General features: G+C 32.6%; 2 protein-coding genes across 10 annotated transcripts in view; both read left to right on the top strand.

Moving 5' to 3' along the window:
- Window positions 1-30: 30 nt before the first annotated feature.
- On the top strand, window positions 31-4,985 carry INTS7 (Integrator complex subunit 7). 2 transcript variants are annotated; one of them, XM_029313411.2, is made up of 14 exons: window positions 31-157; window positions 285-447; window positions 617-936; window positions 1,024-1,248; window positions 1,338-1,587; window positions 1,694-1,767; window positions 1,872-2,017; window positions 2,091-2,436; window positions 2,529-2,788; window positions 2,890-3,090; window positions 3,160-3,253; window positions 3,365-3,468; window positions 3,552-4,053; window positions 4,531-4,985. In XM_029313411.2, the coding sequence occupies exons 2-14, from the start codon at window positions 357-359 to the stop codon at window positions 4,804-4,806; spliced, it is 2,889 nt and encodes a 962-aa protein (XP_029169244.1). In that variant the 5' UTR covers window positions 31-157; window positions 285-356; the 3' UTR covers window positions 4,807-4,985. The 2 variants fall into 2 exon arrangements, with proteins under 2 accessions (XP_029169244.1, XP_029169242.1); XM_029313409.2 differs by having other exon boundaries at window positions 31-205.
- A 629-nt stretch (window positions 4,986-5,614) lies between these two features.
- The window catches only part of LOC114939171 (lachesin), a 38,306-nt gene continuing 20,156 nt past the window's right edge, over window positions 5,615-23,764 (top strand). For all 8 annotated transcript variants that reach the window (XM_029313404.2, XM_029313401.2, XM_029313402.2 and 5 more), the window contains exons 1-2: window positions 5,615-5,799; window positions 6,152-6,462. The gene's annotated coding sequence lies outside the window, so the exon portion shown is untranslated. The remainder of the gene's footprint in view (window positions 5,800-6,151; window positions 6,463-23,764) is intronic.

The following is a 23,764-nucleotide window of genomic DNA, read 5'->3' as shown; positions in this document are numbered from 1 at the left end:
TCTTGCGTTGGGTCATAGCGGTCACGTGAGCGGGGATAAAAGATGTCGCGTTCAATCGTCTCGATCGAAAATTTACGTGCACGAGACCATCTAGAAATGTGTAAATCATGGTGAGCGCCATGATGGCGGGCTAGATCAAAGGACTGAAATGAAAATAGTAAATAGACAGATTATTAAATTGAATAATTAAATATTTATACATTTGGTAATTTTTCTATATGCTTCGGTATTTTGTTGAGTTTGTTTTTGGAGATTTTATGTAAGAATCGGCAAAATATTTTTAGATTGGGGGTGTTATTTCATATGATAGCACAGTGCTTTAAATAGTTTACGTGTAATTTATATTGTGCAAAAATATGATTGGAATGAGAATGAATGCGTTTAACGATACTGGTCTTGGAGAACCCGAACAAGATGCGAATACAGCACTTATAGAGCTTGATAAAGGTTTGTTTATATTTCTGATCTTTAGTATAAAAATGTTTCCTATCCACATTTGTGCAAAATAAAAAATAGTACAATAATAATTAACAATTAAATATGTACACACACACATTTATATATATGTAATTGGCTTATTGTGCAAATATCAATTTTTATTGAATATTGGTTGTAGGTTTACGTTCTACTAAAACTGGAGAGCAATGCGAAGCTATAGTTCGTTTTCCTAGATTATTTGAAAAGTATCCATTTCCAATTTTAATAAATTCGTCCCTGTTAAAATTGGCTGAAGTATTTCGCACAGGCAGTAATTTTTTACGAGTATGGGTTCTAAGAGTGTGTCAGCAGAGTGAAAAACATCTTGATAAAATCTTGAATGTGGATGAATTTGTAAGGCGTATCTACAGTGTTATACATTCAAATGATCCAGTTGCTAGGGCTCTTACATTGCGTACATTAGGCAGTGTCGCTGGTATTATTCCTGAAAGACAACAAGTAATACATTTAATGAAATTTTAATAATATAATTGCATGTAAATTTGGCTTTATAAAAGTGATACAATTATCTATTATTGTTGCAAGGTACATCATAGCATAAGAAGATCTTTGGACTCGCATGATTCAGTCGAAGTAGAAGCTGCAATATATGCTGCTCAAATGTTTGCAGCGCAGTCCAAGTTATTCGCTGTATCAATGTGTAGTAAAATTTCTGATATGATCAAAGGACAAGCTACACCTGCCTCGATGAAATTGCAGCTTATACCCATTTTACAATACATGCATCATGACATTTTCACAGCATCAATGGTATATAATACGTTTTTATATACATTTAATGTGTTTTATATATTTTATATGCAAATTTAATATAAATATATATATATATTATATTGAAGGTTAATGAGTTATGTATGGAGCTTCTCGCAAGTTATCCGGCAGCTGAATTTGTCAGAGTCACTCTGAGTGCACTAAGCACTCTGGCCTCTGCAACATTAATAGATGTGCCACAACAAGTTGTGTTATTATTACGCTATTTACAAGATGATCCAAGATTGTCTGTAAAACGTCATGCTTTACATCTTCTACATAGTTTGGCGAGAAGGGGAGCACATCTCTGGCCACAGGGTTCTATTAATAACCTAATTGGTACAAATATAAGTTAATTAATAATAATATTAAATATTAATAATAATATTAAAATATATACTTGATATTTTTATAGTTGATGTAATCAACATCTAACTATTTACAGAGAGTACTACAACACTTCTGCAAGATGGTGCAGGAAATACGGATCTTCTTATACGCACTTTAGATGTGATTGAGGTCAGTTTATTCAATATAAATTATATTTAACTGCAAAAATTTGCAATGTATGTATTTATATGAAAGAATATTATATATATTTATTAAAACTTTCTAATGTACAGGTACTTAGCCAAAATACTGTGACATGCGATGCAAATATGGAGGAAAATAGTCCTTTATTGCAATTGTGTCTAAATGCATGTTATTCTCCTGATCCATTTGTTGCAGTAAAAGCAATTACTATACTCTCCAGAGTTGCCTGTTACTGGTATATATACATACATATATTTCTCTTTTACATACACCCACAAGATATATAATTAATATATATTATTTTATAGTTACGAAGAAGGATTACCCGCTTATGGAATACAAGACGTCATCTCTTGTCTCGAATCTCTGATTGTATTACTGGCTTTGGACGATAAGTATTTATATCAGTTAAAAGTGTGTTTACGTTCGACGGTAAAACTGTGTCAATCGCAACCGAGTCATTGCGCTATGTTTGTTGACGCTATTGGTTCCACCCTTATTAACACCAGTGCGGAAAATGGTCAGAACGAGAAGCAAACAGTCGCTTTGTGTGAAGCTTTAGGTGCTATTGGTAGTTTAGGAAAAAATACATTGCTGCCGCTTTTAGCAGATATTTTGATGAAGCTTAAACAAACTTCGCATGTACATACAAAGGTAACATATATTCTTTCATATAGTATGTGAAGAGAATTATCTCAATGAAGGATTATTTGTTTGTAAAAATTCCATTTTATTTAATTTTTCAGGTAATGCTTTGTACATTACTATTCCAAATTGTAGCTGGAGGTTACGAATGGAATTTGGAGTGTTTAGAAGCAATAGATAGTGTTGTAAAAAACGTAGATGGTTGGGCAAAATATCGCATTGCACGTAGCGCCGCAAGATATGGTCATCATACAATTGCTACGGAAATATTAAAGAGTCTAAAAGAAACTGTAGCATCGGAGCAACTGCATTTCTGGTTGTCTGGTCTAGAACTAGTTACAAAAGCAGAATGCTGTCTTATGTAAGTTAATTATTTGCTTTGCATGCATTTAAAATATTTAATACTGATTTTATTTGTATTTCTTTCTACAAAAACATAATATATAATCACATAATATAAAGGAATAAAAAAGAAGGCGAAGAAAATTTGAATAAAGCCGAGATTGTGGAGAAATTGAATGGAGCGATAGCGCGTTATGCGAGTGCTTGCGCGTCTCTTAAAGCTGCTAGCACTCCACTGCGCAGCTTGCAATTTCCAAGTGAATACTCGAAATTACGTTGTGAATTTTTACAATCCATAGTCCAGTTATTGCATTCATGCATGTAAGTAACAAAAAATACAGTATATGTAATTAAAAAAATATATCAGAAAGAGTCAAAGATTACTTTTAGATCTTTGTGCACCGCACCACCACCTGCTATAGCTGTCACCGTTGTTATTGCAACAAAAGATGATCTTCAAAGGTATGGTCGCGTTACACACCAGGTATGATTTTTACAATTATAATTGCAATATGATTTAGATAAATTGGATAACATATATTGAAACACATGCTACAGTACTATAAAATATAACAAATTCTGCTTTTTTTTTCAGTTAAGAAAGTCAGCGCAAGATTTGAAGAATTGTGCGGACAATTATCAAAAGTTGTATCAGTCAGCTTTTGATGCAGATCCAGAATCATTGGCGAATATTCGGGCGTATGTATACTTTCATTAATTGATTAATTATCATTTCTTTAACTATGTACTTTTGGATGTTTATTTTAATTTATTTCATGTAGATTACAAGAAATATGTCGATTAATGGCGAACAGTGTAGAACGGGTTTGTGGTGGTCCTAGTATTTCAATCTATCAACAACAGAACGAGTCCGTGAATTTTAATTTCGGTGATTCTGTAGAAATGCGACAGTTGGCCCGTTGCTGCGTCGAATTGCGTTGTTTAGCACCACCATGGGACGCCGATGGCAAGACTGGAGCTATCAGTCACTTGCGAGTCAGTTGTTTGATATCGCAAGTCATGTTACTTGCTGGTGGAACGATGAGATTACCGATTCCAAGATATTTCTTCCAAACACTGCAGACAACTAGCATTAAGCTATCGGTATCGCCTCAACCACGTGTTCTTGGTGAACCAGTTTCTGTGCCGCAAGGAAGTCAACTGGCACTTAAAGTCGAAGGTGTATTACGACACGGTCGAAGAGCATCTCTTTTCCGCTCTGTCGCTGCCGTGTGTATTTCCATCTCGACGACACCGCCTTCGAAAATAAATTCTGACCAGAAGGTAAATAAAACAATACTGCATCTCTAATTCGCATTATTAACATAATTATATGGCTAAAACAATCATGATTTTCAAAATTAATTAAATGGTAAGAATCTTTTTTATGTTATATATGTTTTTAAATTGCATTGGATACTTTTATTTAATGTAATTTAACTTCTTCAGAATTCTTATGTACAGAATTCAATGAATATTCTTTTTTATTCATTATTACGATTCTCCTGCTATATATATGTTTTTGGAATGTTTATGAATATATAATCTTTATATTTCTCTTAGATCATTAAATAATTGTGATTAAAGTGTTGGTACTATTTATTCACTTTTAATTGAATATTTAATGACTCTTTTATATGATTATATTAATTATTAAAAATTAAACAGTATTATATGTATCAAATAATGACAATATATAAACATAAACTGTATCAAGTATTTTATTAATCAACTATATTAAATAATGTTTTTTATTTGCAGGATTCTAATATAAATGAATTGCAGCAAACTGTAATACCTCATCGTGATTTCTTCGCCTGTGAATTTTTACTTTCCTTGGGCATTCCTGGACCTGCAATTGTATTTCCTTGTGCAGCTGGTGGAAATACTGCTGGTGGTGTAGGTAGTGGTGGTCAATATCAAATCACAGCAAGTGCGAGTATACTCGACAAGGATGGTAATGTGTGGAAGTGTGGTCCACGCTCCACTCTTCCTGTTAGAGTGCACGAAGAGCCTACAAAGAGAAAATTGCCTTAATAAAAACATTGAGTTAATAATTTATGATACTTGTATATTTCATATTATATAATATTTGTATAAATCAATTCTAATATAAAAATAAGTTTTAAAATATTATTTTATTTTCGTGTAATATGTCTTTTGTATAATTTTACATATTGATTGTTATTTCTAAATATAAATTACCAAGGAACATATTCATGCTGTTAATTATGCTTATAATATATTGCAAATGTTCTTTTTGCAGTTAATTTTTCAAATTGTTTTAACTTTTAAAAAGATTTTATTTAAACGCATGCGCATTTATACCGACGCGAAAACTTTACAATGATGAATTTAAATGCATGTTGGAGCTGTATATTATAAGAAATATATATATATATATATATATATGTTTCCTTACAATATATATAATTCATGTCTCAAGCTTTATATAATAATGATTCTAATGATATTTGTATTTACAAATTATTTTTTGAAGAAAGTGCGCTCTTTAATTTGCAACAGAATAAAATTTTATTTGTCATTTTATATATATATATATATATATATATATATATATACATGTCAAATTTTTTATATACATGTACATTTTAATGTATGATTTTTATACATGTGTGTGTGTTTTATTATAATATATTATTATAATTTATTATTATTATTATTTATAATTTTTATTATAAATTAATTTTATTATAAAAGATTGCGTCCAAAAATGTTCCGAGAAACTGATTGTCTTTTTCAAATTCATAATTCGCGGTTAATTTGACAAGCAACGTGAACTTTATTCGGAGTGACGTTAGCCGTAACAAGTGGTGAATGTCGAGTGGACGCGCAACCATAAAGGAAGCTCGCAAAAGTAGCGGGAGCATAGTCGTGCATCGTTTATTCATCCGTACGGAACGTCGCAGCAATCGTACTCCATTCTATTCATAAAGCATCAGAACAGTTATTTATTCTTTAAAACTCATTGCATTGCCGACTCGTGCAGTACTACCGTCGAATTTTGTGGTAAGTCGTCAACTCTTTGAACGATCTAACCAAGATATTTTTGCACTCTCGTGCATATCGCCATTATTCAAAGTTACACATTTCGCAAATGTTCCGTTAATGAACCTGATTTTAATTTTCATGGTCGTACTCGATAAAGTCTCGGTAACATCATTTTAAATCTATTTACACATATATATTTGTAATTTACATAAATTTCCTCGACGAAAAGTAGACGGTCGTGGAAATAATAGAGCGCGTCATTTTATGCAAAATATGTAATATTTGATATATTATTGAAATATATCTGAGAAAATTGATAATAGCATCTCTTGGGGCATAGGAGAAGCCAATTATATGGATCTCTTTTCAGTCGAAAATAACGAGTCGCGAGCGATGCGAGATTCATTCTCGCACCCGAGCGAAGTTGGCCGTCAAGTAGCGAGTGTCGACGTTTGAGTGGACGCGCGGGCGACGACCCATAAAAGGGGAACCGCGAGAGTGGCGGCTGCACAGTCGCGCACCGTCTATCCGTTGGTACGGAACGCGCGGCAACGTATTGTAATATTCTGTTCCATTCGGCGTATCGGGCTAACATTTGGCAGCGGAAGCAACAATTATGTTCTCGAGGATCGTCCCATCGCTGGCCGCCAACCCGCTGCACTATTGAAACTTCGTCGTGCGGTGAGTGTGATATATATAACTGATTTCTTTTTAATAACCTTTTAATGTTGAGAATTTTTTGGCGCTCTCATATTATGCACCGCCGTCAACTATCGGCATTCAAAAAGTTTAATCCGACAAAGTTTTACATATTCCGAGTTTTGTTAAAGAATCTAATTTCAATTTTTAATGGCTGTGCTCGGTAAAAGTTGCAGTAACATAATTTTAAACCCATCTACATATATTTATAATTTGTATAAATTTCCACGATGAAAAAATAGATGCCTATGTGAAAATAAGCGTCATTTTTTAAATTTATGCAATATTTATTTGATGTACGAATTCAGAATATAATTGTGCATCTAATAATGTTTAAAAAATTTTAAATATTATATATGTTAATTCTTTTAATTATTATTAAAAATGCACTTACATTAATTCTGTGCGTGCGCATGTGTGTGCACATATGTGTATATGTGTGTGTGTGTGAAATTTTATTAAAAAACTTGAAATATGACACAATTTAAATATTTTATTTTTACGTTCATGATTGAACGTGATTGATCATTTGACTAATTTTTATCTTCATTTGAAAGAGATTTGTCTTACTTACTTATCATCAATATTCTATTGACTGTTATATGTATTGGTATGTGAATACTCACAAATCTCAATCATGAAAATCAGTTAATGTAATATGAACTTTACATGATCCATTTTATTATGGCTACAATTGCATTTTCTGATTTTTATTGTAATAAAAAAATAATAGATAACATAATTTTTATAATGATTATAAGGCACTTGTTGTTTTCTTTAAAATTATAATATATATGTATTTTTTCTCTATTAAATATAATTATTATTAAAAATTATTTTGAAATTATGCGACATTTTTTGTTTTTAACTTCGATAAATACGATATACAGTATTTATTAATACGATAATATTTATTCGAATAAAATTTATTAAAAACAAAATGTCACATTGTTTGTAAATAATTTTTATTAATTACAATAGTCATTATTGTATAGCTTTTTTTATACAGAAAGAAACTTTCCAATCTTCTGTGTAAAAAACTGAAATTGATAAGTTATTTAAAACAGAATTTAATATATTAAAAAAGTACGCCTGACGAATTCTTTACATCAATATAGAATATCAATATTACTGTTTTCTACTATTATTTATTTAATAAGTAAACTTGCATTTCTCCGCATGTAGAAGATGAAACCGCGATCGGGGAGAAACGAAAATCGAGCAGCGCGGTCGAACTCTGCTGAACTTTGAGTCTTGAGATTAATTTGTCGGTATCCCCTAGGAGTTTCGGAAGCCTCGTCCGACGTCCGCGGCTTCTTGAACGGGAAGATCGAGTCTCAGGAATATCGTATATGAGATCAAATCAAGCGCGCGCACTTTCAAGTTTGGCAATAGAACACGTCGGATCTCAAATTTGCGCGCGAGTATGTTTAACACTATTAACCGAAACACAAGAATTGCCATTATAATTCGCGATGAAACTCGGCAATTCGCGAGAGAAGATCATTTGCACAATTATTTTTTCGCACCGTGACAGAGTAAAAATTTTTCTCTTTTTTGTATTATCGAAAATAAAATTGAATGATACCAAATTGATACGCACAACTAAATTTTTTACAATTTAAGAAATTAATTCACAAGTTATCTTTAATGTACGATTAATTAAAGGCAATCATTTGGTGGTAATATATTGTTGAATTAGATATTATTTTTATTATATTTTTGAAATAAGTAAAAATTTTAATTAGATTTTTTGAGACAGTGAGAAGATTTAGGGTTTATAATTCAAAATTGTCTTGATTAATCTGAAATTTACTTAAATTCATTATCCTATTGGAAATTCTTGAACGCAAATTCTGTTATCGCTGCACTCTAATCATCCTTTAAGAAAAGCAGATTTTTCTCTCCAAAGTATTGCGTAAAACCGCTAAAAAAAGTTTTTGCGGTATAAATTTAACACGCGACAGTTTTTAGAGAAATTTTAAAAATAAATAAAATATATTTTATATATACAATTTTTAAATGATAAAATATTAGGATTGTACACACGTACAAATTTGGATTATCCTTTTTCCCCCTGCTCTTCCTCTTTCTCCAATTCGATTTTTTTTAAATTTGTGACAAACTGAACGCAACGTAATGTTGAATGATAAAAAAAATAAATTATTTTTAATTAATTATAATATAATTGTATTTTTTTTTGCACAGAGAGAATTTTCTCTTAGAATTTACCTTGAAAATCACAGTAATCGTGGGACAATATGGCATTGGAAGAATTTTATGATTTTTCTGATTAATATTTACTACAATAAAAATATTATAATCAATATCTGTTACAATAAAATATAAAAAAACATATTTGATTTTACTATTACATATTTTTTTGCTAATACCTATTAATATATTTTGGCAACTATATTATCCCACGATTACCATGATTTTTAAGATAAATTCTACAAGAAAAAAATTTCTCTCCGTGTATGTTTTATAATATTAATATACTATATATTACCAGCTTTTTATTTACTCTAATTTATTTTATTTATCAGCTCTATTTACTAAAGTAAAATTTCTTTGTTTCTAAATTCTATACGCGTTTCTGCAAAATAGAAAAAGCAAATTGAAAAATTATCCGAGGATAATCGGTAGCTCCCGAATGTACCCTGTGTTTGAGTTTAAGTCGGTCTCGCGCAAATTCCTAAAAGACGAAATTCCTTAGTAAAATTGCTTCCAGTGAAGCCATCGTATCTCTTGGAAGGTTCACCACGTGCATTGCCCAGGCTTAATGCACAATGACTATGTCGTTCCGTTGTGGTTAAATCTATACATATACACAAGGGGGTACAAGAGGGACAAGAGGGCATACGATGTATGCAGTGACTGCATGATTCCAACTACAGCCTGTACAGATAGAGAGAAAGAGGGGGAGGCGGAAGCCGTGGAGTATAGTTGTGTGTGCTAAATGGTTCGCAAACTAATGTTCAAAATTCGGCATTGCCGCGGGTTGGGAATAAACACACGTCTTTCCGAGTGGAAAGAGTACGGAGAGAGTTCTACCTACTCACGGTGAGGTCGGTGTACAATATGTAATACTAACTTTTGTTAGACTTTGTCTAAAATACTTACCACAGAGTGTTTCCACGCGATCATGAATTATTTATTAAACAGCATCCTTTGTCTATACCTTGCGTGTATCTTTAATTATTTGTCGAAAAGAAACTATGATATTAGTCGAATTTAAACATTAAATGCTTGCCAAGAATTATCTGAAATTAAAAGCAACTTGAATGATTGAAAAAAATATATATACATACATATATTATTAATTTATATATATATATATATTCATACATATATTTATATATATATATATTATATATATATATATTTTAATATATATATAATCATATATGTATATTTATATTCATGATTACTGATGACTAAACTTTTCGCGATGCGGGTATTAGCCGAATTTGAACATTAAATGCTTGCCAAGAATTACCTGAAATTAAAAGCAACTTGAATGATTGAAATATATATAATTGATATTCACGATTACTGATGACTCGCCATACGCGCGATTATTTTCCGGCTGAATTTTTCGCGAAGCTCTGCGACGCGGATAAGATGCGTGCCAGAAAATGGAAATAAGATTCTGTCCATTTTTCTATGCATAGAAAGTGTCGTTTCCTTTGTATGCGAAACAGATATCTTATTTTCCGCCATGTGATCGAAACACGATTTTCTTGAATTGCCCGTGCGCATACAGGTTTATAGATCTCCCCCGTGTTCACAATAATCGGTTCGTATCAGTCATAGAGACACGTCTGTATAACTTGTATCATTTCTCAATGCAACGCATGAACGCATATTAGATGCTGAGTGTCAAGCGGGATAAAAGAGTATACAATAAATCAAAAAGTTAATGTGGTAAAGATCATTTTTCTACGCATTTTCTAAAAGTTTTATTGCAAAAAATAACTACTATAGCTAAATTTTACCTGTATTCCCTATATTATACATGAAATTTAGTTATCATACCTAAATTTTAGCTATGATAGCTAATATTTTTTAGCTATAGAATTCTCCGTTAAACTATAGCTAAAACATATTAGAGTTACCATAGATAAAATTTAAACATTTTCAGGTTGCAATATAGGGACAGTTAAAATTTCGTTATGGCAGTTAATTCTTTTTTCCGTGTGTAAATATACAACGTGTCGATTTTTTTCCGTCACTTATTATTTATATTCTTCACATGGCTATGCAACACGTTAAATTGCCTGTACCTGTAATAGACGTTCGTACGCTATAGTAGATTTGAATGAAAATACGCTACAATGCAGCAGCGCGTGTTGTACGTCTGCGGTCACTTTATTGTTGGAAGAAGTATGTCCAAGCTGCAACAGCATTTTGTTGAAAACTCGGCTCATATATATCGGTATCGGCGAGTTTCGCTCGACAAAACAAATTGCTTATACCTTCGATAGAACTTCGTCGAGAAGTGTTTGGCTACGTATATCGATACTTCATATGGACCGTTTGTTTAACTTCGAAAGTAGGAAAAAAAAGCGACTCACTTTCGAGACGGTAGAAAATGGAAAATTGCGAGAAATTCCGCTTTCCAAAGACAAGATATATATAGAGGGTTGGGGGCGCGATAGGATATGCGTCGCAAAACTCCTGGATAAATATAAGTCTCTGTTCCGGGATATAATCTCTTGCCTATTTATCTAATACGTAGACGGTATAATGTGTTTTTGTAAAACACATGACGGAAACAAGCAAAACATTTTCTCGAGATTGTATACAATATTTAAAAATGCAATACTTTTATTTATGCAATTAAAATCTATAGACAGAAGCTGATAATAAACCAGAAACGCGTGATATTTTCTCTGTTATAGATATGTGTACGTAATATAGCAGTAGCTATACAGTATATACATATATATGTATACATAATAATGCAAAAATTTAATTAAGATGATGGATTATACTTACACAAGTATAATTATAAAATATAAAATGGTGCTTTAGCGCGATATATGCTATTATGCAACAAAATAAAATTATTATGCATTATTATATGAATAGTTACATTATAAAAAATATATTGTAGCAGCAGATCCCGCAGTCTCAAGCGAGAAATTCGATTCTACCTAAATTGTGATTCTGTTTTCGTAAATGACAGACTCGCCGCTTGAAAAGATAATGAGAATAAAATTATTTCCAACGTGATTGTCGAGACGCAACGTTGCGAAAATACAATCAAGAGTTGTTTGTAGTGCTGTAAAGAAAATTCCAGTTTGAATTGAGTAAGGCAGTCTCACAGTATGCTTTTCGTGATTTAATTTCAAGGTTACGCAAAGTGAACACGCGAAAATTATAATCCGTACTCGAGATGCATTATTCTCTGTTATAATACATTTATTCACTTTTTTTTAATTTGAATTTATTTGAATTGATTATCGCATGCTCGCATGCTAAATATTGCATTTTAAAATGCGATTTTGACAATATACTATATTATAATACGCTTTAATTAATCATAAATTATTTGGAAACTTATTAATAATGTGAAATTTAATTAGCAGAATGCTTGATACTTGCCACAAATGAGTGTAGGTTATTCAAAATTTAGTACATGTACCGGTGGCATTAACAATATAAACGGTTATTAACAATACAATGTTGCTATTTCATTTTTCAGCCGCGATACAATCTAAACTAGTATATACATATATTCAAACTACATATTTTAATATTTAAATAAGTACATTTGCAAATTTTTATGTTTTTCAAATTCCAATCATGTTTCACTATCGTGAGGATTTTGGCATCAATTTTCGGCAGATAAATTGTTGAAATACGTTTACATATATGTAGGGTAGACACGCGTTATTGCATTTTATCGGAAATATGCTTGAAAATTTGCCTCGGGATGAAGATCACAAAAAATGATAACAATGCATTGAGGGGTTGTCACATTCCTGTACATGCATGTACAAGGGATAAAATTTTATATGCCCGTGTACGATCACTCATTTTCAAAAGCTTAGAGAATTAGCTATTTTACTTCGTCTCTCATCGACTATCTTTACAAAATTCTTGTTACACTCCTAGCGCGCTTTAAACTTTAAATACACACGTAAGTGCTTGTATTTTCGAAGATGGATAAAGTATATTATATAAATTATATATAATATATAAATATCTTAAATATATGAAGAAAATAAAATGTTAAGTTTTGATATATAATAGTCTTTCGACTTTGAGATATTAACACGACTAAATATTGAATGTGTGTATATATGTATATATATAATATTTTTTGCAAAGCTAAAATATAATAATGCATAATAAATATAATGTTGTATACACAGAAAAAATTTTCTTCTAGAATTTACTGTAAAAATTATGGTAATTGTGAGACAATATGGTATTGTAAGAATTTTATGAGTTTTACTGATTAATATTTACCACAATAAAAAATATTAATATCTATCACAATAAGATATAAAATATGTTCAATTAATTTTACTATGAACATATTAATATTTTTTATTGCCGTAAATATTTAATCAGAGAAACTCTTATAAAATTCTTTTAATACCATATTGTCCTATGATTATCATGATTTTCAGAGTAAACTCTAAAAAAATTCTCTCCATGTAGTAATTATAATACAAATATTTTCATACTATCTCTCTCTAGTAAATATATGCAATAATATTTTTGTTCGATATTCTAGCATATACAGGTTGTCCCAGAACTGGTGGAAAAGTTTTTAATGGCCGATTTCTGGTATCATTTGGAGACGATTTTTCTTAAGTGAAAGGAGGGAGACCATCATTTTTTAGCATGTTCCCAATTTTTGTTATTATGTATCTTTATAACTAAGCTTTATATTAAAATTCTATTAAAGCAAACTCTATCTAAAATTAACTGAAAAAGTATAGTTAATATTTTATTTCCACAAGGCTTAGTTTCCAAAAAAGTTTCCTTTATTTTCAACTGCTTATTATAATTCGAAAATTATTGGTGACTCGACATTTTCGCTGAGGAAAATTCGTCTCCGAATGATACCAGGAATCTGTCATTAAAAACTTTTCCGCCAGTTCTGGGACATCCTATATATACAGAACATTTAGCAACAATTTAGAGACTGTCAAAGTTATACATCACACACGTTTAATTCCGCTTTTGTCTTCTTTTTAACAAATTCAGCAACGATGCATGTGCAGAGCCATTCAGAATTAACCACCTGCTTATATATACGAGTGCTTTTTCTGCGCAAAGCGCAAACTTTCAACTTTCGCGCGAAACATTGACCTTTTCCCGGATAAATTTGGCGAATGGCAAAAATGCAAACACACGGACGTGTGAAGGAAGTGACGAAAGTGAAGGACAGGAGTAAATGGACAAGTCTGGGGTAGAGTGGTTTTCCATTCTCTCGGTGCGGAGGCATTTGTTCCGTCGACGCGCGCCTCGTAATAAACATGCCGGTGGACGGACTGACTGATGATACCGTTCACCAGTAGATCTATGTTATTGGTTACCTCGCCCGATATACCGATGAGCCATTGAACGCGGCTAGGGGATGAGGGAGGCATCCAAAACTAACGGCAGTAATTATCGCGGTCACTTTTCTTCCTATCGTAACTCTTCCTTCCGGCGATCTTTCCGGTTTCATGCACGCCCGCACATCGAAAATATAAAAGTTATTTTGCCCCTTGCGTCCCCGCACGCATCCCCCTATTAGAAAAAAAGAGGGATTAACCATATAGGCAATTATCGTGAAATAAAGATATTTTTATCTGTGCGTTTGGAATTTAATTTTTTAATCGCGTAAATTAAGTTTAATTCAATGAATAAACTTAATGAAATATATATAGTTATAAAATAATATTGCTATATAAAGAAATAATATATTATAAAAGTAAAATTTTTAATTATTCTAGTGTAAAATTGATTCTTTTATAATAGCACATCTTTTTTATTGGAATTGATTTTGACAGTTGGAATATTAATTGCTTTATTCCAATAATTATGATTAATCTTTTATCGTTTGATGCACACAGATATTATATTTTATCTTTCGTTCACTCTGACAATTTTTGAAAAACATGTCGCATATATACATATATTGTATATATATATGTATATTGCTTTCGTATGCCGAAAAAACCGCAAGTAAAAAAAGTTACGGATAGTTTGGCGCATGTATATATGGTAGCGAAATATAAATTGCGTTAATACTGTCCAGCAATTACGCCACATATTATTGGTCGGTAGACTTGCACTTTACGTAAATGAAAATGCCCGTCGCCGTGTGCCGCATAGTTTGCAACATTTCGCCGGTTGAAATGTTAGCGGGACGGGTGTAAATAACCCTTTGATCTTCGTTTATATCGTGCGGTACGAAGCGTGTCGAAACGCGTGTTGGGTAGTCCCTCACTCACAACACGTATTTAATGTTAAATGCGGCCGTTTGATCTAATCCCCTTATTAACGTCGATGGCATATCCGATATGCAGCAGATACTAAAGTAAAATCGAATTGTTGCAATTAACATTAAATACAAACCGATCGCTCCGCGTAATCGCGTTATACTTTTTATCTTGCTAATATGAAATTATTTGCGGTATATTATGAGTTCATATAAAATAATTGGTATTGCAATTAAAATACATATATATCCTTCGATTAATGAGTATCTCGATCGCAATGATTGATTTGCGTTAAAATATGTTATATGCGAATGTTAATGAAATATATATAATTTTTTCGGTTATGTCACGCGCTTAAATTCAGGATATGTAAAAGAGTCTAGAAATATTGAAGGAATTTGTAAAGAGACGTTGGCGAAGTCCATTTCCTGAGCAGGAGAGTCACCGCTTAGCATAAATCTTTCCACGTGTCAACTATTTATCTTCGAAATACATTGGCTAGCGACAGGGTAACCATATGATTCACATGCTTTCTCGATCGCTGCAAGTGTGATGTACAATGTTTTCTTATCAATAATTCAATCACTCATAATTCTAGTTAACATCTTAATTTTCTCATCTTTCTCTCTCTCTCTTTCTGCCTTTCACATACACAGAGAGAATTTTCTCTTAGAATTTCTTCTGAAAATCATAATAATCATGGAACAATATGGATGAATTTTATAAGTTTCTTTGATTAATATTTACTGCAATAAAAAATATTATTATTTAATATCTATCACAATAAGATATAAAATATGTTTGAACTATTTTATTCTATACATATTAAATTAATATTTCTATTGTGGAAAATATTAATCAGAGAAACTCATAAAATTCTTCCAATACCATATATTGTGTCACAATTACAATTTTGATTTTGAGGGTAAATTCTAAGGGTAACATTCTCTCCGTGTACGCTTAATATATTTATCATTTTAAACAATTATTTTGAGATATTGTTATTTCCTAAAAAGGATCTATTTTTTATAAGATTTTATGTAGTATTAATTACTGCAAAATTGTGAAAAATGTTTGATATGTTGTATAATAATATTAAAATAAATTCGGAATCACACAAAGCACACAGTACGATATAATGCAAATACGGAATGCGTATCGTAAATATACGTCATGTAAAATATTTTGACTGTGTTGCTGATATATAATTTCAACGTGGCATCAGGTAGCTTCGGTACTATCACGATAACATTATGACAATTGAAATTATTATCGGTGTTACCGCATCGTATCGTGTTGTCAGTCTATCTGACAGATTAACGAATATAACGAACAAAAAAAGAAAATACTTGCTAATTGTACGTCTCGTACAATAACATCTTGCGCGGGATTTTATCGTACTAATTTTCTACGATTTTTTTTTGTCTATTCTATTAATAACGATCGATTATATTCCCAAGAATTAGCAAATAAAAATTGTATACTTGCTTACAAATTTTCAAAGTACGCGCGCGTGTATACGTATTCTCGCTCAAAAAGTTGATATCCACCTAAAGTCTCTCGACGAAATCGCTTTGCGTTTAGAAGGAAGATTTAATATTTGAAACGTAATTCATTTGGATTATATGCGAATGCATATTAGAAGGATACTACCGGCCCGAGTAATACGCTGCAAGCATCCTCGCGCTAATTAAAAAATTGCATCGCGCGACGCTTCTCATTATCGCCGTAACGTAATTGGTGTAACTGTCGTCTGAAGAGAAAAATGTTGTGTAACGTCGTAATTTTCGAGCGGCGCGTTACCGAAATGCGTTTACCGGTACAGCTTACCGAACGGAAATTGTATAAAAATTAACGCGGTAATCTACCGCGCGGATTTATTTTAATTCAGTCTGCCGTAACTAGCTCGTTCTATTCATTCTCAATCTCGAATTCGTTCGCGTAGATCGAATTGCATCTTTCTCTCTCTTCCCTTTTCTCCCCTGGACCACTCGTTTGATTATAACACCGATTCGTCTTTCGCCCTGCGAAACGCTTAATAGAATCGCGTATCTACCGCGTGTTCGCTATTTCTGCGTTAACAAATAGAATAACTCTCGTTACTCGGATCTCACATTTCTCGCGCATTCCGGACAAAACAAATCGTTATAGCGATTTGCAGTGCACTTCGAAAACAGAACGTGCCAGTTTCTCTGTCTCGTCCCTGTTCACCCCTTTGCATAAATCCTTCTCTTTCTCTCTCCCTCTCTCTAAAACCGGGCTAATACCCCTTCGTACAAACCGATTCAGTTATCCCATGACGAACTAACGGATACTCCCGTTACCGGCCTAAATGGATCGATATTTATTTGGGATAGAGGATCCCGCGAAAGCGGATCTCTCGCTCGAATCTCTCGTTCGTATCAGCGCGAGATGCTTCCTTCACCTCCTATGGACATTGAACAATCGGTATATAAAGTGACTTACAGCTCCGATGTATCGCCAAATTACATTTGCACTCGCGTGATTTACGTTTCGATTTTTATTATAATTACTTGGCGCTTATAGAGGCTCTTGTACAATTTTTATTTTGTTTTATTAATTGCATATGAATATTTTATATTGTGCAATATAATATATTTATTTATATAATTATAAATTATTTAATTATATATTTAATTATTCTTTGTTTAATAATATGTAATTTCGAAAAAATATTAATAAAATTTGAATTCTTTGTGTATAAATATTTTCAAGTAAAATCAAAGCTCTTGTATATTATAATTTATACGTATGAATTTTACACACATTTAATTATAAATAGATATATAACATAACTTTTTTTTATTAATATTTCTTTCCTCGTTTGTCAACTCGATTTTTCGGTACACGATATCTTTCTTTCATTCATATATCAAATCATTAAATGAGTTCGCATAGTAACAGTGATTTATGGAAGAATGTACGGGTTTGCAAGAACAATCATCGCGAAAATATTCAAGCCCGAGACATGTCTTTATAATTTTTGTTTCGTCAATGACGTCTAACGAACGACGTAACGCATACGATGCGTGGCAGAGGATAGATAACGGAGGGGGTTGAACGAGAGACAGGTAACCAAGGGAAGTAGAGGCAGGCAGGATGGATGCAGGGTGGTGAAAAGGGGCATCTGCTGTATCTCTGTGTGTGCATCCAGCCTGCGGGGTGCAACTTAATGAGCTTCCTGTGTTGGTTCCGCTTTTAACGCGTAACTCGACGTCTCTTGCGCACCCCATTTTCCACCCTTTCCTCTCTTCTTTCTACCTCTCTCTCTCTCTCTCTTTCTTTTTAGTTTATGCACTCTGTCTGTCATCATTCTCCGTCGTCATCAGGAACATCATCACCGGCGCGTATTTATATATATATATATATATATATATATATATATATCTCGGAAAAGAATCTCTTCGCTGAAAGCGGCATTAAGATGCAATCACGACGAGTCGCGAAAATTAGCCGGTTGTCCATCTCGGAAATTCAATTCTCGGGTTCTGAATATTGGAAGCGGACGGTAACTCGTCGTAGAGAGAAAAATTCCTCCCTTTGTTAGTTTTGAATATAATTGCATGAAATCTCGTCTGTTTCTTATTAGCGAAGCTAACTTTATTTATGCCTAGAAAAATGCGTAGCAATGAATTGAATTAGAATTGCAATTGGAGAATGTGTAGAAAATAATTGAAGGAATTAAGAAATTATATCTCTCCAAAAAGATTATTAATATTTATAATTACGGTCAATCCTTTACAAATTTTCAATTATTATACTACAAAATGTAATCTCGAGATATTTATCAGGGTGTCTAGCCGTGCTTGAAATCCTTGAGATCCTTGAAATATTCTGTAATTTTGTTTGTTCTTTAAAAGTCTTGGAAACGTACTTAAATTTCTCATAGATCCTTGATTTTTTTTCGTTGCTTCTAAATATTCAGCTAAAAACACAGTTGAGATTATTCGAATAAAAAATATTTCATCTTACTTTGTAAATAATACAATATATTTTTATTTAGGAGTCTAAAAATATGTGTCACGCAAAATTTATTTATAGATTTTAAGTGTTCCAATATAATATAAGAGAACATGCAATTATGGATTTGATAAAGAAAATAAAGTTTTTAATTTCTTGTAAATCCTTATTATACTATTGAAAAATCGTGCAAATATCCTGGAAATGTCCTTAAATTTTATTTTCAAATTTTACTAGACACCCTGTTTATGTTAATGTAAGGGATGAGGATAATAGCCCTCTGCGTGATTAGCTAATTTTTTTTCTAAAGAAAGATAATTATTCGCTTATACTTGAAAGGTAGTTACCTCGGATAAACTTCTCTCTCGTCACAGCTTCGTGTTATTCTCTCTCGATTCGGCATTAGGTTACTTGCGCGAGCATCAATTCCTCCGTTCTACCCACAATCCCATCGGATCCGCTTTGTGCGGCGTCTGAGAAGTAACAAATTCTCCAATTCTTCGACTCCCGTTCTCGTCATGAAACCGATTGTTCGTTACCTCGCGAACGAACCGAGGAAATCATGTATCGATCCTGGTCGAGTTACGAGTGTTACTTTTACAGTTTTCTTCCATCGTACCTTTTAATTCCGCTGCTTGCATCCCTCGTTTACTCTCAGCACACTTTTGTCACCCGTATATCTCAATACGTTATGTCTTGTATGCATCTACACACGTCTCTGCAATTTTTAAACCATATTTTATTATTTTATAACAATATCATGAGTTTTATTTTTGGCTTGATTTTTATCGAATTTATCCTTTTTATTAATACATCTGCTATTTTTTATAAAGGGGATAAAAGAAAAAAGAACAAATGTAATATTTTATTCATTCATGTGTTTTTTCGATATACGAAAACAAGTATTTAATTTGTGTGAATTTATGTATGCAATTGTGACTTGTATTTAATTAAATTCGTAAAAGTAAAATTAATTGTAAAAATAAATGTCCTAAAGTTTTATCTTAAAATTTCTTAAAAATATTACAACAGAATTAGAAAAATAAATTTAGAAAAAGTATAAATTATTTGTCATGAATATCAAATGGTGGAAACTGTATTAGTTAATTATACAGACAGATCTAAAGAATAATAATTACAGAACGTCATACAATATTGAAATATGTTATCAAAATATTAAACTAATTTCTTGATATAATAATATTTCGCTATTTGACGAATCTCGAATACGGGAGTTGCATGCATCGAGATGCGCGACTGCATTTTTCGCGAAGCCCTTTCGTTCGCCAGGCAAGCACTCATCACAGCTGAGACAGCTGAGAGTCATGCACCTACGCGTTCTTTTCTCATTCTATGTTACTAATTCTCCATGAGGGGTTCGCGCTTTCGTCTCATCTCTCTCGCTTCATTCGCGTTACAAATCCATCACGCTGTATTACCGGGGGATCAGTGACACACACACACACACACACACGCACAAATACACACAATGCCGGTGCGCCACTCGACGTTTGAATGTCACCGAACCCTGTTACGGGGGTGGCTTTATGTTGAGAAGGGGAAAGGTGGCCGGATATATCTATATATCTATATGCAACACCCCCGGTGTTACAAAGTGCTCTGACGACGCCGATTTATCACTACTGAGCCTTTTTTTTCTCTCGCGATTTCTTCGCGAGTTGTGACCCGATTTATCGCTGGATAATTTGGATCGTTTGCATGTATTGCGAGCTCAATTGCGAGCAAAAATTTAATCAGTGATTATGATTAGATTACGTGCAATTATGTAGAATATTACATTTTAAATTTTAAAATCCTTTACTTATTTATATATTGTTACACCGAGAGAATTTTCTCTTAGAATTTACCCTGAAAATCGAGACAGTATATGGTAATGGAAGAATTTTATGAGAGTTTCTCTGATTAATATTTACTACGATAAAAAAATCAATATGTACATAGTCAATTTTATTATATACATATATGGTAAAAATAATCGAACATATTTTATATCTTATTGTAGTAAATGTTTAATCAGAGAAACTCTTATAAAATTCTTCCAATATTATATTGCTACACTATGATTTTCAGGGTAAATTCTAAAAGAAAATTCTCTCTGTATAGAACCCATTATTAGAGGTAACTATTTTCAAAACTGTCAAAAACAATACAACATATATATCGTAATTGAGAGAGAAAGGGAGATTTTTGTGTCGAATACCAAAAGTATTTTCGCCCTAACATCTTATCGTTTGACTAAGCACACGTCAAAACGCATGTGTTGTCCTCGCATTCGTTCGTGCGTTTCATTTTTCTACGGCTTGATTTAACATCTGGTACAGAGAGCAACACATAAGCGCATATCGCCTCTTCCTCGGCCGATATTCCGACATTTTTCGCAAGAGAAGTTGCCAGTCCATGAGATTGCTAGGCGCGATATAGAAGAACTCGCGGAAAATGTCGCTCGGAGGCATGCTAAACGAAGATTTTACAGCAGTATGCAAGCGGGTCGCACCTCAAGATGCGGGGTGAGTCACGGGGTTGCTCCTAACTTCGCAGACAATTTCGACCACAATCCTTAAGTTCTGTCGCGCGAGAGGCGAATTCCCCACGAAACCCATCCTAACCGTTGCTCCACGACGACGGTGTTACGCTCATCGATAGTCGATTGCTATTTCACGGCGTCCTTTGCATGCCGGTGTGTCACGTTAAGGAACTTAGAGAGCGAACGAGCAAGAGAGAGAGAGGGAGGCTAGAAAAGCAATTCGAGTTTCTCATGTCGCATTCGCTCGTCATTATATGTCGACACCGGCCGTCTTCTCTCGTGTCACCCTGAGCGATGGTCAACCGCATATGAATAGCGCGATGTAAGTTTTGACAAGTACGTACGACCTACTCTAATAAGATGAGGGCTGTTAATGGAAAAGTGACGATTTGTCAAGGAGTAGAAAGTCGGTCTCAAATATCGAGCCGAATATATTTATTCTTTCGTATTTAAAGACATTTTTAATTTTTTCGTGAATCTCATCTGTATATTATATGCACATATTTGATGAACAAACGAAAAGAGGAAACATTTTTAAGAATTAATAGGGGTTTTATATTCTTTCTCGAATAAGAGAGGGTGAATTCTAATTCTCTGCGCGCGTAAAAATATATGCAAAAATACCTGTTCTAGAAATATATTTCGTGCAAGAGTGACATATCGTTCGCTGTTAACGACATGCTTGGCATTATTCTACGACATGTTTGTCCGATAAGAACGACTTAATAATGCTGGTCGCGACGTATCAAACGATGACTAAATATTCATGTTTATTGCCACGGGGACGTCCGTAGTAAACAAATGTAAGCAGAACAATTTAAATTCGTCTGATATATTTTATATAGAAGCAGGGTATATCACCGGCACGACTTGTCACGATTTGTTCAGCGGACGACACGAAAACCAAAACGAAGAGATGACCCGCTGACAAAAGTCAGATACTAAAAGATAGTAAATTAAGTTTAACGGGAGAGAGCAGGAGAGGGTGACTCCGACTCCGGAAAAGCTGGCGAACGCAGACGGACATATAACTTCTTTTACAGGAACTTCAGTGGCAATCCTTGTAACATAATTAGTAAAGTAGCTCGCGCAGCGATATCGTGAGGGAATATTTATTTTAAGCTTCAGGAGGAGGAGAAGTGATGGGGAGGGAAAAAGTTGGCCGACAAGTTCGCCTGAGCGTGGAGAGAAATTTAGAGATCGTGAGTTTGACGGAGTTATATACATATATATACATATATATATATATATATATGCAAGGGCAAAAAATTCATTCGGATAGAATATTTGTCGCATAATATTATAGCGTATATTTTATTACACCTGTGCATTACGCACGCAGTGATGTGCGGCGTTATCGAGATTTGTTTTAATCTGAATTTTTCGCGATATTTGTTAGTTGAATATTTGACGACAGTAATATAATACAAAGCGAATACAGTTATTACAGTCGTTTAGTCATATACCTTTTTGGTATAGGATTTGTTTTTTTTTGTTGTATCTCGTAAAATACTACTGCTCGTATATATATATATATATATACGTAATTTTAGATTTATTGTGAATTTTATTACCTATACATTTTTTTCAAAGTCTTATGCTGTCATTCATCGATTTAATTTACAAAAAAATAAAATAATACACATTTTGACCATAAAGATAAAATGAGATGTAAAATTAAACGTAAAATTTAAACAAACTATTATTATCGAATAATATTTATATTTTATGAAGAATTTAAATGTCCCAGCTTTGATCATTATATGATTATATGTCTTAAATTGTCATTTTTTTCTATTATATCTTTATGCTAGATTCTAGATATGAAAGTAAATTTTTATTTTTATTTACAGAAATAAATATGTCTCTTTCACGATTAAATTAATGTTTATAATAAATTTTTAAATATGAATGTTTCTCTGTTGAGGAAGCATTTCATTATTTTATTTTTTCAACTGTACATGAGCATTTTCGAAACAAGAACGCGCGAAAATAAAAATCACGTATTATTGAATTTATAGTTGAAGTTGTTTGTAACTTCGTATGTGATATGATACATCGTTGTATTTTTTTTGCATTCGTAAACTTTTATTATGTATATCGAGTGAGTATAACGAGAGAGCGTTATGACAATCTTATATGCATCCTATTATAAATCGCAAAGAACGTCAATAATGAGACGTTATAATTACTGCCGTAATTATATTGGATCCTGTATAATCGGTAGTATAATACATAGTTAGCGAAGAAATTTAATATGCCGTAGTGCGGGTTTTGGTTGTTGCAGTACTATACATAACGTGGA

Source organism: Nylanderia fulva, unplaced genomic scaffold (genome assembly GCF_048542155.1).
Source record: "Nylanderia fulva isolate GAGA-0341 unplaced genomic scaffold, ASM4854215v1 Scaffold28, whole genome shotgun sequence".
In the NCBI taxonomy this organism is placed as follows: domain Eukaryota; kingdom Metazoa; phylum Arthropoda; class Insecta; order Hymenoptera; family Formicidae; genus Nylanderia; species Nylanderia fulva.
This window is presented reverse-complemented; position numbering and strand designations above follow the sequence as displayed.

Coding starts and splice junctions, on each gene's coding strand:
- INTS7 (XM_029313411.2), top strand. CDS start 357: ATGATTGGAATGAGAATGAATGCGTTTAACGATACTGGTCTTGGAGAA. Junction 937..1,023: donor TTATTCCTGAAAGACAACAA/GTAATACATTTA, acceptor TATTGTTGCAAG/GTACATCATAGCATAAGAAG. Junction 1,588..1,693: donor TTCTATTAATAACCTAATTG/GTACAAATATAA, acceptor AACTATTTACAG/AGAGTACTACAACACTTCTG.